A 13,652-nucleotide genomic window follows, 5' to 3' on the forward strand; every position below is an offset into this window, starting at 1 on the left:
ACCCTACCACTCCCAGAAGGACAGTTACAGCATCCACATACTGTAGCATGCACCGCAGTGGAGGCAGCACTGAATTTGGAGAGCCAACTTCAAATCTTGGGTACACATCTCAGTTTGAGGCTCTGAGTGAAGCCCAGGTTCCTGCTTTGCCGTGGATTCAGACCCTGACAGGCTTTGTAAATAGGTTCTGCATCATGTGTGAACCAGGCCTTACTCTTGAGTAACTCTGCATATTAATACAGTTGTTGTTGTTTCAGGGTAACAATATAAGTTGATTTAATCAAATTCACTGTAAAATGGTGGATAGTCTCCATACCCCTCTGCAGACATTATGAGAAGAGAAGCTGTACTCACATACAGAGTCTCAAAGTGGGTGTGGAAGTCCCACCTACCTGTCAATCAATCTTAGCAGCACACCACTCACAGTTACAGCACTGTTTGTCTGCTGCGGGGCATGCTGTAACTGTGATGGCTGCCATTTCCATGATAGGTTACACATGCCCCTCTGTAGTCAAACGCAGCTTTAACTGTGAGCGGCACACTGTTGAGATTGATTGGCAGGTGGGTGGGACTTCCACATTTGCTTTGTACACAAGTACAGCATGAGGATATTCCCACGATCCCTGGAAAGTGGGCTAATGGAGTTTAGCCCACTTTCCAGGGATCAGGGGAACCACCAGGCTAGCAGGCGGGTCTGGTGCTCCCAAGGTGGCTAGCACGCCTAATTCCCCCACCCCTTAAATGAGGTTAACAGAGTAAATGCTCAGTTAAGCTCATTTAGTTGCTTGTGTGTCACCGCAGTGTGTGGCAACACACGAGTAGACGCCTGGGCTCAGGGGTCTCTCCAGGATGCCCAGCATAGGGCATCCTAGAACTATGGGGGGCCGTGTGGCTCCCGATCCCCACAGCGCCCACCAGCTCCATGACGGAGCCAGCAGTCGTGTGGGTGGCCGATCCGGCCAGCCAGGGCTGCCTTTTGATCATCTGCTGGGAGAGTGGACTATGCCTACTCTCCCCACAGACTCGGAAGAAGCTCTTCTCACTGATTGTGAGAAGAACTTCCTTCTCGTCACATAATGTCTGAAGAGGGCTTGTATTAACTAAAAATGTGTGAAACTTCTCAGAATTCTGTTGGGAAATCCATTTTCCCAGTTCAATACAATTGAATTCTGTGCCACTACAATTCTTCCTATCATCATCATCATCATCATCATCATCATCATCATCATCATCAGTATTATTGTTATTTATTTGATTTCTACACTGCTCTTCCAAAAATGGCTCAGGACGGTTTACACAGATAAATAATACATAAATAAAATGGATCCCTGTCTTCAAAGGGCTCACAATCTAAAAAGAAACATAAGATAGACACCAGCAACAGCCGCTGGAGGGATGCTGTGCTGGCGGTGAATAGGGCCAGTTACTCTCCCTCTCCTAAATAAAGAGAATCACCATGTTAAAAGGTGCCTCTTTGCCAAGTTAACAGGGGTGCTATCATCCTTCCTGTGTTAGCAATTTCTCATGTCAGAGCCTCAGGATGTTTCTCATATATACATATTTCACTTGCAGTTCCACTGTATTATAGGTTTTGTAGTCGTAAGGCTTCTGGCCTTATGAATTTGTGATTTTTGTCACTCTTTCCTTCAGTCTGAAGCTGCACTTCTGGCCTTATGAATTTGTGATTTTTGACACTCTTTCCTTCAGTCTGAAGCTGCAAGTATGTGAAGACAATATTGCGCTAGATAGACCAAAGGTCCAACTCAGTATATAGCAGCTTCCTATGTTCCTGTTCCTAAGCTGACTGTGACATTCAAAAATATATCCCTGACCCTCGACAACATAATTTAGGGGTCATGGTCAGCTTCAAAGTGAAGGGGGGATAGATGAAATTCACTGCATCAGTGCTTCCTTACTCTGAATATCAGCCAGTACTTACTGCACATGTCATTTGAGAATACTGAATGCTGATAGCCCTGGCACTTTGGCTAAAAGCAAGGGAAGAGTTCTGGGTGAATATGCATTAATTTGTATATATCACCCCTACCATTAATGAAAGTATGCCTGGTGTGGAGATAGTGTCTAGGGAGACATTATTCTCCCTCTCTCACAATACTAGAACCAGGGATCATCTCATGAAACCAACTGCCAATAAATTGAGGACCCACTGAAGGAAGAATTTGTCACACAGCATAAACTACTATGGAATTCTCTGCCATAGAATGGCCACCTTGGATGGCTTTAGGTAGGGCTTAGACCAGGCTTCCCCAAACTGCGGCCCTCCAGATGTTGCTCAACTACAACTCCCAGGATACCCAGCCACAATAAATTGTGGCTAGGGATGCTGGGAGTTGTAGTTCAGCAACATCTGGAGGGCTGCAGTTTGGGGAAGCCTGGCTTAGACAAATTCATGGAAGACAAGTCTATCAATGGCTACTAGTTCTGATGGCTATCATGTTAGTGAAACTGCTCCGGGGTGATTGGTGAATACCCCGAAAACTACCTTTCGGCCTCACATGAGGAATTTATGTATGTATGTATGTATGTATGTATGTATGTATGTATGTATGTATTCAATTTCTATACCACTCTTCCAAAATGGCTCTGAGTGGTTTACAGATAAAACAAAAATAGTTAAAATCAATCAACAATTAAAACAGAGATTTTAAAATACCTTAAAACAACAGTTAAACAATAACAACAGTTTAAAAATCCTGAAAAACCAGGTACATTAAAACCATTTACGACAGTTTAAGAACCCTGGAAGGCCAGGCCAAACAGATAGGTTTTAAGGGCTCTCCTAAAAGCCAATAAAGAGTTCAAATTACAGATTTCTGCAGGGAGTGCATTCCACAGTCCAGGAGCGGCTACAGAGAAGGCCCACCTCTGAGTCACCACCAGACGTACCAGTGTAACTGGAGATGGACCTCCTCAGATGCCCTTATCGTGTGGTGGGGATCATGTGGAAGAAGGCACTCTCTAAGGTAACCTGGACCTACGCAGTTCAGGGCTTTAAAGGTAATAACCAGCACTTTGTATTTTACCCGGAAACATGTCAGCAGCCAGTGCAACTGTTTCAAAATGGGCATAAAATGGTCTCTCTGAGTTGCCCCAGAGACCAGTCTGGCTGCTGCATTTTGAACTAACTGAAGTTTCCGAACTACGTACAAAGGCAGCCCCACATAGAGCACATTGCAGTAGTCAAGCCTGGAGGTTACCAGCTGGTGCACCACTGTTTTGAGGTCATCCTCTTCAAGGAATGGATGAAGCTGTAATGTAATTTAGCTTAGAAAGGAACAGTTTCACACAAAGTTTTATTTGTGCAAAGTTGTGGATGCTACTAACAAGAAGGTGCTTCCATGTTCAGAGGCAGAATGCCTCAGAATATCAGTGGAGGAGGAGGAGGAGGAGGAGAAGGAGGAGCATGCCTTAATTCTCATGGTTGTATGGCTTCTCCATAGGCATCTGGTGAGCCACTGTGTGAAACAGGGTGCTGGACTAGGTGGGCTTTGCTCAATGACCTACTGACCCAGACAAAATAAAATAAAAATCATTAAAAGTAGCCTGATTGACTGATTGTTTTGTGGGTTGGTTGGATGGGAGGTAGGTAAGGTCATGCATTAACACCCAATCCATGCCCTAACAGCCAATCCTAACACCTAACAACTAACACCCTAGGACCTACCATGGGGAACAATGGGGTGATTTTTTGAGTCCCCCCTTGTTCCCTATGGGTGAAACAAGCTGAGTACACACACATTTTGCAACCCTGCAGGTCACATATGCAGGAAAAAACGTACTCTGCTGATTTACCCAAGAATGTCCTGAGCCAATCCACCACGCCAATCTTCCGATGACCTGCCAGGGTTATTGCTTCCTCAGTGCTCAGCATGATCAGGAGCTCACCCATCAACAACTTGAGTAGAAGAGTGGCAGGCAAAGCCTGGCTCAGTGTTGCTGCGTCAGCACACAAGCCATTTGTGGCAAAAAAAAAAAAAAGAATGGTCCGAATGCCTAGACAACCTCAGAAGGGAGCACCCAGTCCTGGGTAGATAAGTCTCACACTTTCAAGCTGTAACTCCTTGCTAGTCCACCACTTGCTCCCACATGTATCAGAGCAAGAGAAAGGTGGAGTTCCACCAAGTCTGAACATCCTGAGGGATCAGATATCCAGGTAGGCCTAGCTCAAGCTGCCTCTCCTCAAGCATCCACCTACCCTTTTTGCTCCTGTGGAAGTCAGTTGCTATCTTGTAGCACTTCTCCACAAGAGCAGCCATGGCAGGAGCAGGATGGCACCCAGCACCTGCAGCGGCGATGTCTCACCTGGCCGCAGCTGCAGAAAAGCCAAGCTCATCCCACACAACCAGCTTCAGAGTGTGTGCCACACAACAGATGGACACAACCTGACCCCGCTGCCTTTGTGATATTGGCTGCATTGTTGGAGACCATGAACCATCGGTGAAGGTTTGGGTACCTTGTCAGCCACTCCTCCACCTGGCAATTCATGGTCATTGACAGTTGAGCTGCTGTGTGCTCAGTGTCTAGCACCTCTACATGCTACACAGCCCACCAGTGCTTTTCTGCAAGAGAGGTGCTGGTCTACTTGCTCTCCTGCCCCCACCAATGCACAATCAGGGATAGGAAAGCAATATGCCTCCCACTGGGACTGCCACACAGATCCACAGTGAAATACAAGCAGTTGTCAGGAGCTACTGCACACAGCAACCCCAATACAGCCTCACTGCCTGCCTGGTTCACTGTACACCTGTTGGGATCCACCCAACTGCTCAAGGTGGTGCATAAGGGGATTTTGTAGATGGGCAAGCAGTTGGAGCAGCTGGCAGAAGTTGGCATTCTCCCCCACCTGGAATGGCTGGTTGTCCAATGTAATCATTTCTGCAATGGCGGGGTGTTGAGATAAGGCTCTGGGCGAGCCTGCCTGCCCACCGACTACAGCAACTGTGCAGGAAACCTCCCCTGCTTAGGAGCAGGAGCAGGTGCCTTGCTGCTAGTCAAGGACACATCAGGCCTATTGCTGCCAGCAGGAACAAAGACCCCCGGATGATGCCATTTCAGGAGCTGTGGTATTGCCATTGTCCCAAGACTTTTGGGGTTCTTTCCCCTGATGACCTGTTTCCTGCAATAGATGCAGGCATCATAGTGTGTGTCACCAGGGCGGAGCTCAATGTAGTCCCAAACCATGCTGCTCTCAGTCCAGGGCACTACCACCCACCACACTCTGCTCTAGGCCACCCCTTTGCCCCCGAAGTGAAGCTATACATTTGTTGACACCACCATGCTTCTTTATGGAGAAAAACCTTAAAGACACATAAACTTCAAAAATCACTTAAAAATCGGCCTTTTGCCCAATTCCTTTCAAATAATTCTGATAGCTTCCTTGCCCCCTTTGGGCACTACTACCCACCCTACTCTGTTCTTGGCCACTCCTCCCCCCCCCCGATGTGAAGCTATACTTTTGCTGAAACCTTCCCTATTGGAAAAAATCCTAAACTTCAAAAATTAACCAAAAATCTGCCCTTTTCCCAATTCTTCTCAAATTTGGATTATAGCTTCCACCCACTGGGCACTATCACCCCCATCCACTAGTTTTGTCATGGGGTCATTTTTTAAAATCCAAAACGTTTCTGATTTGGATTTTGTAATTTTGAACAAACAACTAAATTGGGGTGTTTCGGATTGGCTGATTTTGAATAAACAACAAAATGGGTTTTTTTGGATTTGAGCCAAAAACAAAACAGAAAAACAAAGAAATGCACAACCCTAGCAAGTTCCATTGAAGTGGAGGGGCCCAAAGCACCAAGACATCCCATGAATCCAAGTGAGGCTGCTTCAGATGGCTGTAGGACAAAGCACAGCCTGAGTACCCCCAATGTCTGAAAGAGGCTTTTGAAAAATGTAATTTATTTCTCAGTGTGGATGATGCATATTGCATGAACAAATGAGAGGTAAAACGTCTTGAATTCCAAATTTATTTTGTTTATTAGTAGTTCATCTCTTTGTCAAGTATACCCTTTTTTGCATGTTAATTTGGGCTTGGAACTGACAGGCTTTCAGAATGCAAAGTGCTTATGAAACGATTGGTATAACTAAGTTCTGTAACTGGAATAATTAAGTCCCACTGAAAGAAAAGTTAAAGAATAGTACAAATCAGGATGGCATGTTTATTAGAAATCCCCAGGCTTCTATGTGGTCTTGTTCCTCAGAGACAAGACTCTAAAATATAATTCTGAGTGCATCTGCCCTTCTAACATAGCTAAACTGAGACTATTAAAGATAATATAGAAATCGTATAATTACCTCTTCTGTGTTTTGATCACACATTATTAGAAAAGAAGTCAGAAATGAAAATGATAGCACTTTCCTGCCTATTTGTAATCCCTTTGGTTTCAATTGTTTTGTTGAATGTATTCACATCTAATCATATAATCATGTGAGTTTAACTTCTTGCAAGATCTGATGTTCTTTTCTTGAGCAATTTCAGCAGGAGAGGTCACTGCATCTGTGATTATTTGCTTTCTTGGCTCTGGTAAGTGAAACACTTCATATCACTTCAAAAGAAAAAGAACCTAGACATTTTTATTTCATAGAAAGATCCATTGCCTTGAAGATTCAACCTTTTAAATGGTGGTTAATATAAAGCATGCTTGTGTGTGTGTTCATTGAACAGTGAAATGTCCCTCCTATTTGTTTCTATAATGCAGGGTTTCTCAATGTGTGGGTCCCCAGATGTTATGTATATAAGCGTGTGAATTGTAAACAGTGGGACATAGGACACTAAAGCTGATGCATATATGTTGAGACATCTGTGCTTTGTTGCAGTTCCCTTTTTTATGTTTTAACTTAAAAAATAAATAGGTCTGGAGAGAAGTATTGTAGCAGATCCATCATGCATATTGCGTCAACATTATATCAACTAATCCTTTCAAATAATTCTGATAGCTTCCTTGCCCCCCCCAGGACTGAGAGCAGCATGGTTCAGGACTACATTGAGCTCCGCCCTGGTGACACACACTATGATGCCTGCATCTATTGCAGGAAACAGGTCATCAGGGGAAAGAACCCCAAAAATCTTGGGACAATGGCAATACCGCAGCTCCTGAAATGGCATCATCCGGGGGTCTTTGCTCCTGCTAGCAGCAATAGGCCTGATGTGTCCTTGACTAGCAGCAAGGCACCTGCTCCTGCTCCTAAGCAGGGGAGGTTTCCTGCACAGTTGCTGTAGTCAGTGGGCAGGCAGGCTCGCCCAGAGCCTTATCTCAACACCCCGCCATTGCAGAAAGTTCAAATCTCCATTCAGCCATGAAACTAGCTGGGTGACTCTGGGCCAGTCACTTCTCTCTCAGCCTAACCTACTTCACAGGGTTGTTGTGAAAGAGAAACTCAAGTATGTAGTACACCGCTCTGGGCTCCTTGGAGGAATAGCGGGATATAAATGTAATAATAATAATAATAATAATAATAATAATAATAATAATAATAATTATTATTATTATTATTATTATTATTATTATTATTATTATTTTTCAATGCAAAACTCAGATTCCTCACTAAAATCCAATACTCTTGTCATCTGATTTTTCCCTCAGTGAAAATCAAATTTAATATTCCCAAATATCAATTTTCAAATACTGAAAACCATATTTTACCAAATATGTATATATGACTTCTAGAAATGAATAAATGCATGATCTTATAGTTTTAATTCCTCCTCAGATTATAACAGAATAAATGGGGCTGGTTCACCAGAGATGATATATTTTATTAATTTATTTAATTTAGCACCCCTCTGGTACACTCCTGCTCAGGGAGGCTCACAACATTATTAAAATAGATACAATTTAAAATAAAAGATTAATAAAGTTCAACAAGTTAAAAGACCAGGGTAAAACTACTTTTAAAATATCATTTTTTTAAAAAAGAGTTTGAAATTAAAAGTTATTAATAAAAAGTTAAAAATGGAGGACTATAAAAACTAAAGAACTTACCAGATATCAGGAGCAGATAAAACATTTCAAAGCCTCTTTAAAAAAAATTGAACACTGAGAGGGAGGGAGCATGGCAAAGCTCTCCAGGGAGGGTGTTACAAAGCCGAGGGGCCACATTCAAAAAGGCCCTTTCTCTAATATACAGTGTATACTTAACTGGTGTGCACATTCTCATGATATGTCTTGATCTGCTCATGATAATTTGCCTTCAAAATCAATGTAGTCAAAAACAGCAGAAATCCAAAGATTCAAACAGCTTGATTATGACCATGGAAAAGGCTCTGTCTCATTTCCCCACTGGGCACAACTACACTGGTGATGGAATCCAGAGCAGAGCTTCCCCGAATGACCACAGAGGGCAGACAATTTTGTAAGGAGTCAGGTAGTCCTTTAGCTGTCCTTGACCCAAACCATTCAGAGTACTGAAGATCAAAACCAGCACCTTAAATTGGGCATGTATGCAAATTGGGAGCCAATGCAGGCTGCTTAAGACTAAATAATGTTCTCAACCAAATGTGTTTCTGGAAACAGTCTGGTAGCTGCATTCTATGCAAGCTGAAGCTTCTAAAGGCTGTTCAAGGCAATTCTACATAGAGAGGCTATTCTCATGGCCAGCAAAAATCGAGCTAGGAGAGCCTAGCCCAATTTTTGCTGCTTGTGTAAACTACCGGGCTCGCAGGTGAGCCCGGTGGTTTACAAGCAGCTAACCCACTTGAGAAGCCCTCCTGTTAGCCCAGGTTAGCGAGTACTCTGCTAACCAGGGTTAATGAATCATGTGCTGCTGTGGTGTGGCTCCGCGGCGTGGAAACTCACGAGGAGACCCCTGACAGGGAGGCTAAAAAGCAGCCTCCCGGCTTGGGGGTCTCTCCAGCATGCTCTGCACGCTTGCGCAGAGCATGCTGGAACTCCTGGGGGGCATGCAGCCCCCAAACCCACATGCCCCCGATGGCTCTCTGACAGAGCCGGCAGTCATGTGGGTGGCCGATCCACCCGCCCAGGCAGGGATTACTGATTGTCTGCAGGGAGAGCGGGCTTAGCCTGCTCTCTCTGCAAACCCTTTCAAAGCGGATCTCACTGATTGTGAGACCTGCCTCATTGTGTGTTTGCAGTGATCCAGCATGCACTGATTGATTGCCGCAACCAAGGCATGCATTACCATGGCTAGATTTGATTTCTCCAGTAAAGGCTATGCTGAAGTTGTGCGAAGGGACCACTTGACAGGGTGTAGAAAGTGGGAAAAGTTGAGGAACAACTCTTCACTTTTTTTTTTTTAACCGGGGAAGGAAAGTCACTTTTGGGGAGAGATGTGGGTTATTAGGTTTGGTGGTGGGTGTTCAATAAATTGAAGGGAGAGAACTCCTCAGATACTTAGGAGAGAATGTGCACCATTGCCCCTGGACATGGCTGCTACTTGGGCCTTGGAGCATTCCCAGACTGCATGCCTGGTCCTTCAAAGAGAGTGCAATTCCATCCAGAACAGATTGTGGGGGATCAGCTTTCCTACAAAGCATCACCTCTGTTGTCTAGATTAAATCTCATGTTAACCCACATCTAGCCATAACAGCCTCCAGGCTCCAAACCATTATTAAGGATATCTGAATAACTCAAGACTTTGAGCTGTCAAGTGCTAAATGGTGTTTGCTCTATGAGCATTGCTAGGTATTTTCTAATACCTACTTCTCAGTTCCACCATTCACTCCCTATGATTCTCGAGCAGTGGTTAATGATAATATCATCCACTGTCGTTAGTACTGAGGGCATGTAGTCATTTTCAGTAGCTGCTTCACATTTACAGAATCTGCCCCAGGGGTTTGCCAAAGGACTAACCCTGAGCTATGTAATCTATGTTAAGGCAAAGGGGAGGGGAAGATTAAATTTCTAGCCAATATTATTATAAAAGACTGCTTTTAAGGCATTACATTTAATTACCATAGTTAATTATGTTTCAAATAATGTTGCTTAGGTCTGTGTTTTCTATTCCAATTTCAGGATTACTACTACTACTAATTTCAGGATTACTATTACTACTAGTAAGCCACCTAAATAATAGCACAGCGGGGAAATGCCCTGCCTAGCGAGCAAGAGGTTGCTGGTTCGATTCCCCACTGGTATAATACCTATATCGGGCAGCAGAGATATAGGAAGGTGCTTCCACTGCGCGGGAGGAGGCAATGGTAAACCCCTCCTGTCTTCTCCCAAAGAAAACCACGTGGTTCTGTGGTCGCTAGGAGTTGAGGGCACTTGAGGACACAACTACTACTAGTAGTATTACTACTAATAATAGTATTATTACTACAATTAGTAGTAGTATTAATCAGTATTACTATTGATTAACCTACATTGTTCATTAAAGGTCAGAAGTAGTTTACAGTATATCCAATTCATTTGCTAGATCAAGCAGACAGTGGCTGGCATGCTAAAAATGTGCTTGCAAAATGAAATGAGCAAATTTGCACTAGTGTGAGAAGATTGCATAGTTACATAGGAAGATAACAGAAAAGGAGCCTTGCTAGATCAGGCCCAAGGCTTATCTCATCCAGGATCCTATTTCCCGCAGTGACCCACCAGATGCCTCTGGGAAGCCCACATGGAAATGAAAGCATGCCCCCTCTACCATCACTAAGGCATTTAGTGGTGAAAGGAATGCTTGCATATGGATCTGTGTTTAATATCAGCCTAAAAATTAGCTGTACCTTATAATGAGCTGTCATGCTGACAAAAGTTTAAATTTATATCCTAACAGGAGAGGTGGATTTTAGGACCATAGGAAGCTGCCTTACAGCGAGTCAGACCATTGGTCCATCTAGCTCAGTATTGTCCACACAGACTAGCAGTGGCTTTTCCAAGGTTGCAGGCAGGAGTATCTCTCAGCCCTATCTTGGAGATGCTGCCATGGAGGAAACTTGTTGGAACCTTCTGCATGCAAGCGCACTTTCCAGAGTAGCCCCATCATCTTACAATGAGCACATGTAGTTTCCCATTCAAATGCAACCAGGGCAGACCCTGCTTCGCAAAGGGGACAATTCATGCTTGCTACCACAAGAACAGGTCTCTTTCCTGGATTCAATAAATAAACACATACAAATAAATCATTGTACCCAAAGATACAGCTATAGTATACTCTGGTTTGTGGATACTGAGTGAAAACCAGAGAAGGCACAGAGCACCTAATCCTAACAATTTTCAATATAATTAATATTTTCAGGATCTTGTGCATTGTAGCTAAGATGAGTTGATAGGAAATATCTTTGAGGAAGGAGTGCAGTAAATTAGGGTCAAACTGGATGATAAGCATATTGTATAACTGGGGCATGTGTGCCTGATATTTCAAATGTAACTGCATATATGGCAGGCCTAGTCTGCATTGGGATTTTGGTGAGGGGGTTGTACCTTTTTGCTCCTACTGCAGTTCCAATGCAGACTGAGCAGTCCATGACTTCTCTCTGCATCATGAGAAAATTGTTGATATTGTTGTTATTCATACAGGAGTCCCTTGAGTGTTGTGGGGACTCTGTTCCATGAAAGTGACATTCTCAATATTCAAAACTTAAGCCTAACCTGGAAAAAGGGGTTAGCTTCCTGGGAGTTCCTGAGAAGCAGTGTGGGCTGCTCAGTTCCAGAAAGAAGCAGCCTGCTGCCATGTCTCAGCTGTGAAATAGTTGGGGATTTAAAAATTAAAGGCCCAGGACTTAAAAATCAAAATGATCATCCCCTGCTGCTGAGAAGCAGCACAGGCTGCTCAAAGGGGTTTAAATTTTAAACCCCCAACCACATGAATGAGCAGTCTCTTGCTGTTCTCAGCTGAGAAGCAGCTGGGATGATCATTTTGATTTTTAAGTCCTGGGCCTTTTTCTCAGCTGAGAAATATACAAATTTAGTTATTGGTGGTAATTTTGCTCCCCATGGTGCTGGAGATTTAAAGGTGCCCTTTAACTTTTAAATTCCAAGTGGAAACCCCTGCAAAAGACCATAAGTACCCTCACAATAACTAAACGTGTGTACCAGGTAGTTAGACATAATCACATAACAGCCACATAATCCTGCTTGGCCCTTTAAATAGAAATTTCTGACTAGTGCATAATTAACTGGAATTATTTATTTATTTATGTGTTTATTTATGTGTTATTATTTTTCAGATTTCTTTAATACTCCAAACCTCAGTCTCTGGGCAGTATACAATTTCATTCCATGCAACAACAAAAACAAGCTCTTTGAATGTTATCTTGCTCTTTTCCCCCCCAGATGAAGCAAACTGTTTCAACTAGGACAATGAACATTACAAAAATAGATGAATTTGTCCTCTTGGGTTTAAGCAATCATCCTGAACTTCAGGTGCTGCTCTTCATTGTGTTTCTATTGGTTTATATCATAATAATTGTAGGGAACATGTTCATTTTCATCATGAGCATGGTGGACCCGTTGCTTCACACACCAATGTATTTCTTTCTCAAGGTCTTGGCCTTCCTGGATATCTGCTACTCTTCAGTTACCCTCCCCAAAATGCTTTTTAATTTCCTGTCTGAAAACAAGAGAATTTCCTACACTGGCTGTGCTGCCCAAATGTTCTTCTTACTTTTCCTAGGGGCTTCCGAATGTTTCCTCTTGGCAGTCATGGCCTATGACCGTTATGTGGCTATCTGCAAACCACTCAGGTACATGGCTATCATGAACAAGAAAGTTTGCCTTTCACTGACAGTTCTGTCATGGCTCATTGGTAATGTGGTGTCTCTACTTCAGACAACTTGGGTGTTCACCTTGCCATTCTGTGGATCAAACCAAATCAATTATTTTTTCTGTGATATTCCACCATTAATTAAGCTTTCTTGCATTGATACCTCTTCCTATGAGATGCAACTCTTTACAGCTACTGTCCTTGTTATTTTCACCCCCTTTTCCTTCATCATTGTGTCCTACTGCCTGATTATTTCCAACATCCTAAAGATGACATCAGTCACAGGCTGCCAAAAAGCCTTCTCCACCTGTTCTTCACATCTCATCGTGGTGACTTTGTATTATGGGAGTGGAAGCTTGATTTATCTAAGTCCAAAGTCCATTAATTCACAGGACAGCAACAAAGTGTTGGCTTTGATGTACACTGCAATCACACCCATGTTGAACCCCATTATCTACAGCCTAAGGAACAAGGATGTCCATGGGGCAATTAAGAGGATGGCAAGCAACACAAAGCAGAACAGAATAATCTTTTTCCACAGGAGTTAGCTTGTGAAACATGATGTTTAGGAATCAATAAAGTTATGGTTTTTAAAATAATTTCAGTAGCCAATACTTTACAATACTTTACAATTCCCATGGTATATGATTAAAATGTGTTTAAAACAAACACAGCATCAATTTGTTTCAGAAGATAATGGCTGCACAATGTGCTTACAGAAGGACATAGCACAAGTGCAAAGCTGTTGCACTAGTTTCTTGTAATAACTCCGGAGATTACATTCTAGACTAGTGTTGGGATACTGCAAGCATGCCTGTGCGTGAGCAACAGTGTGCAACTGTGACATGTCTTGTTGGTTTTAAATACTACTTTTGAATAATTATGCAATTGTGCAATCTGATAGTTCTGGGCGACTTTAATGTTCACTTCGGAACCAACTTGTTAGGATCTGCTCTGGAGTTCATAGCGACCAT

At 43.1% G+C, this 13,652-nt stretch overlaps 1 protein-coding gene across 1 annotated transcript; it reads left to right on the forward strand.

The window, feature by feature from the left end:
* The first annotated feature begins 12,275 nt into the window (after positions 1-12,275).
* On the forward strand, positions 12,276-13,226 carry LOC128331242 (olfactory receptor 10A7-like). Its single transcript, XM_053264594.1, has one exon. The coding sequence runs from the start codon at positions 12,276-12,278 to the stop codon at positions 13,224-13,226; it is 951 nt and encodes a 316-aa protein (XP_053120569.1).
* Positions 13,227-13,652: the final 426 nt, after the last annotated feature.

This window comes from Hemicordylus capensis, chromosome 6 (genome assembly GCF_027244095.1).
Source record: "Hemicordylus capensis ecotype Gifberg chromosome 6, rHemCap1.1.pri, whole genome shotgun sequence".
Taxonomy (NCBI): domain Eukaryota; kingdom Metazoa; phylum Chordata; class Lepidosauria; order Squamata; family Cordylidae; genus Hemicordylus; species Hemicordylus capensis.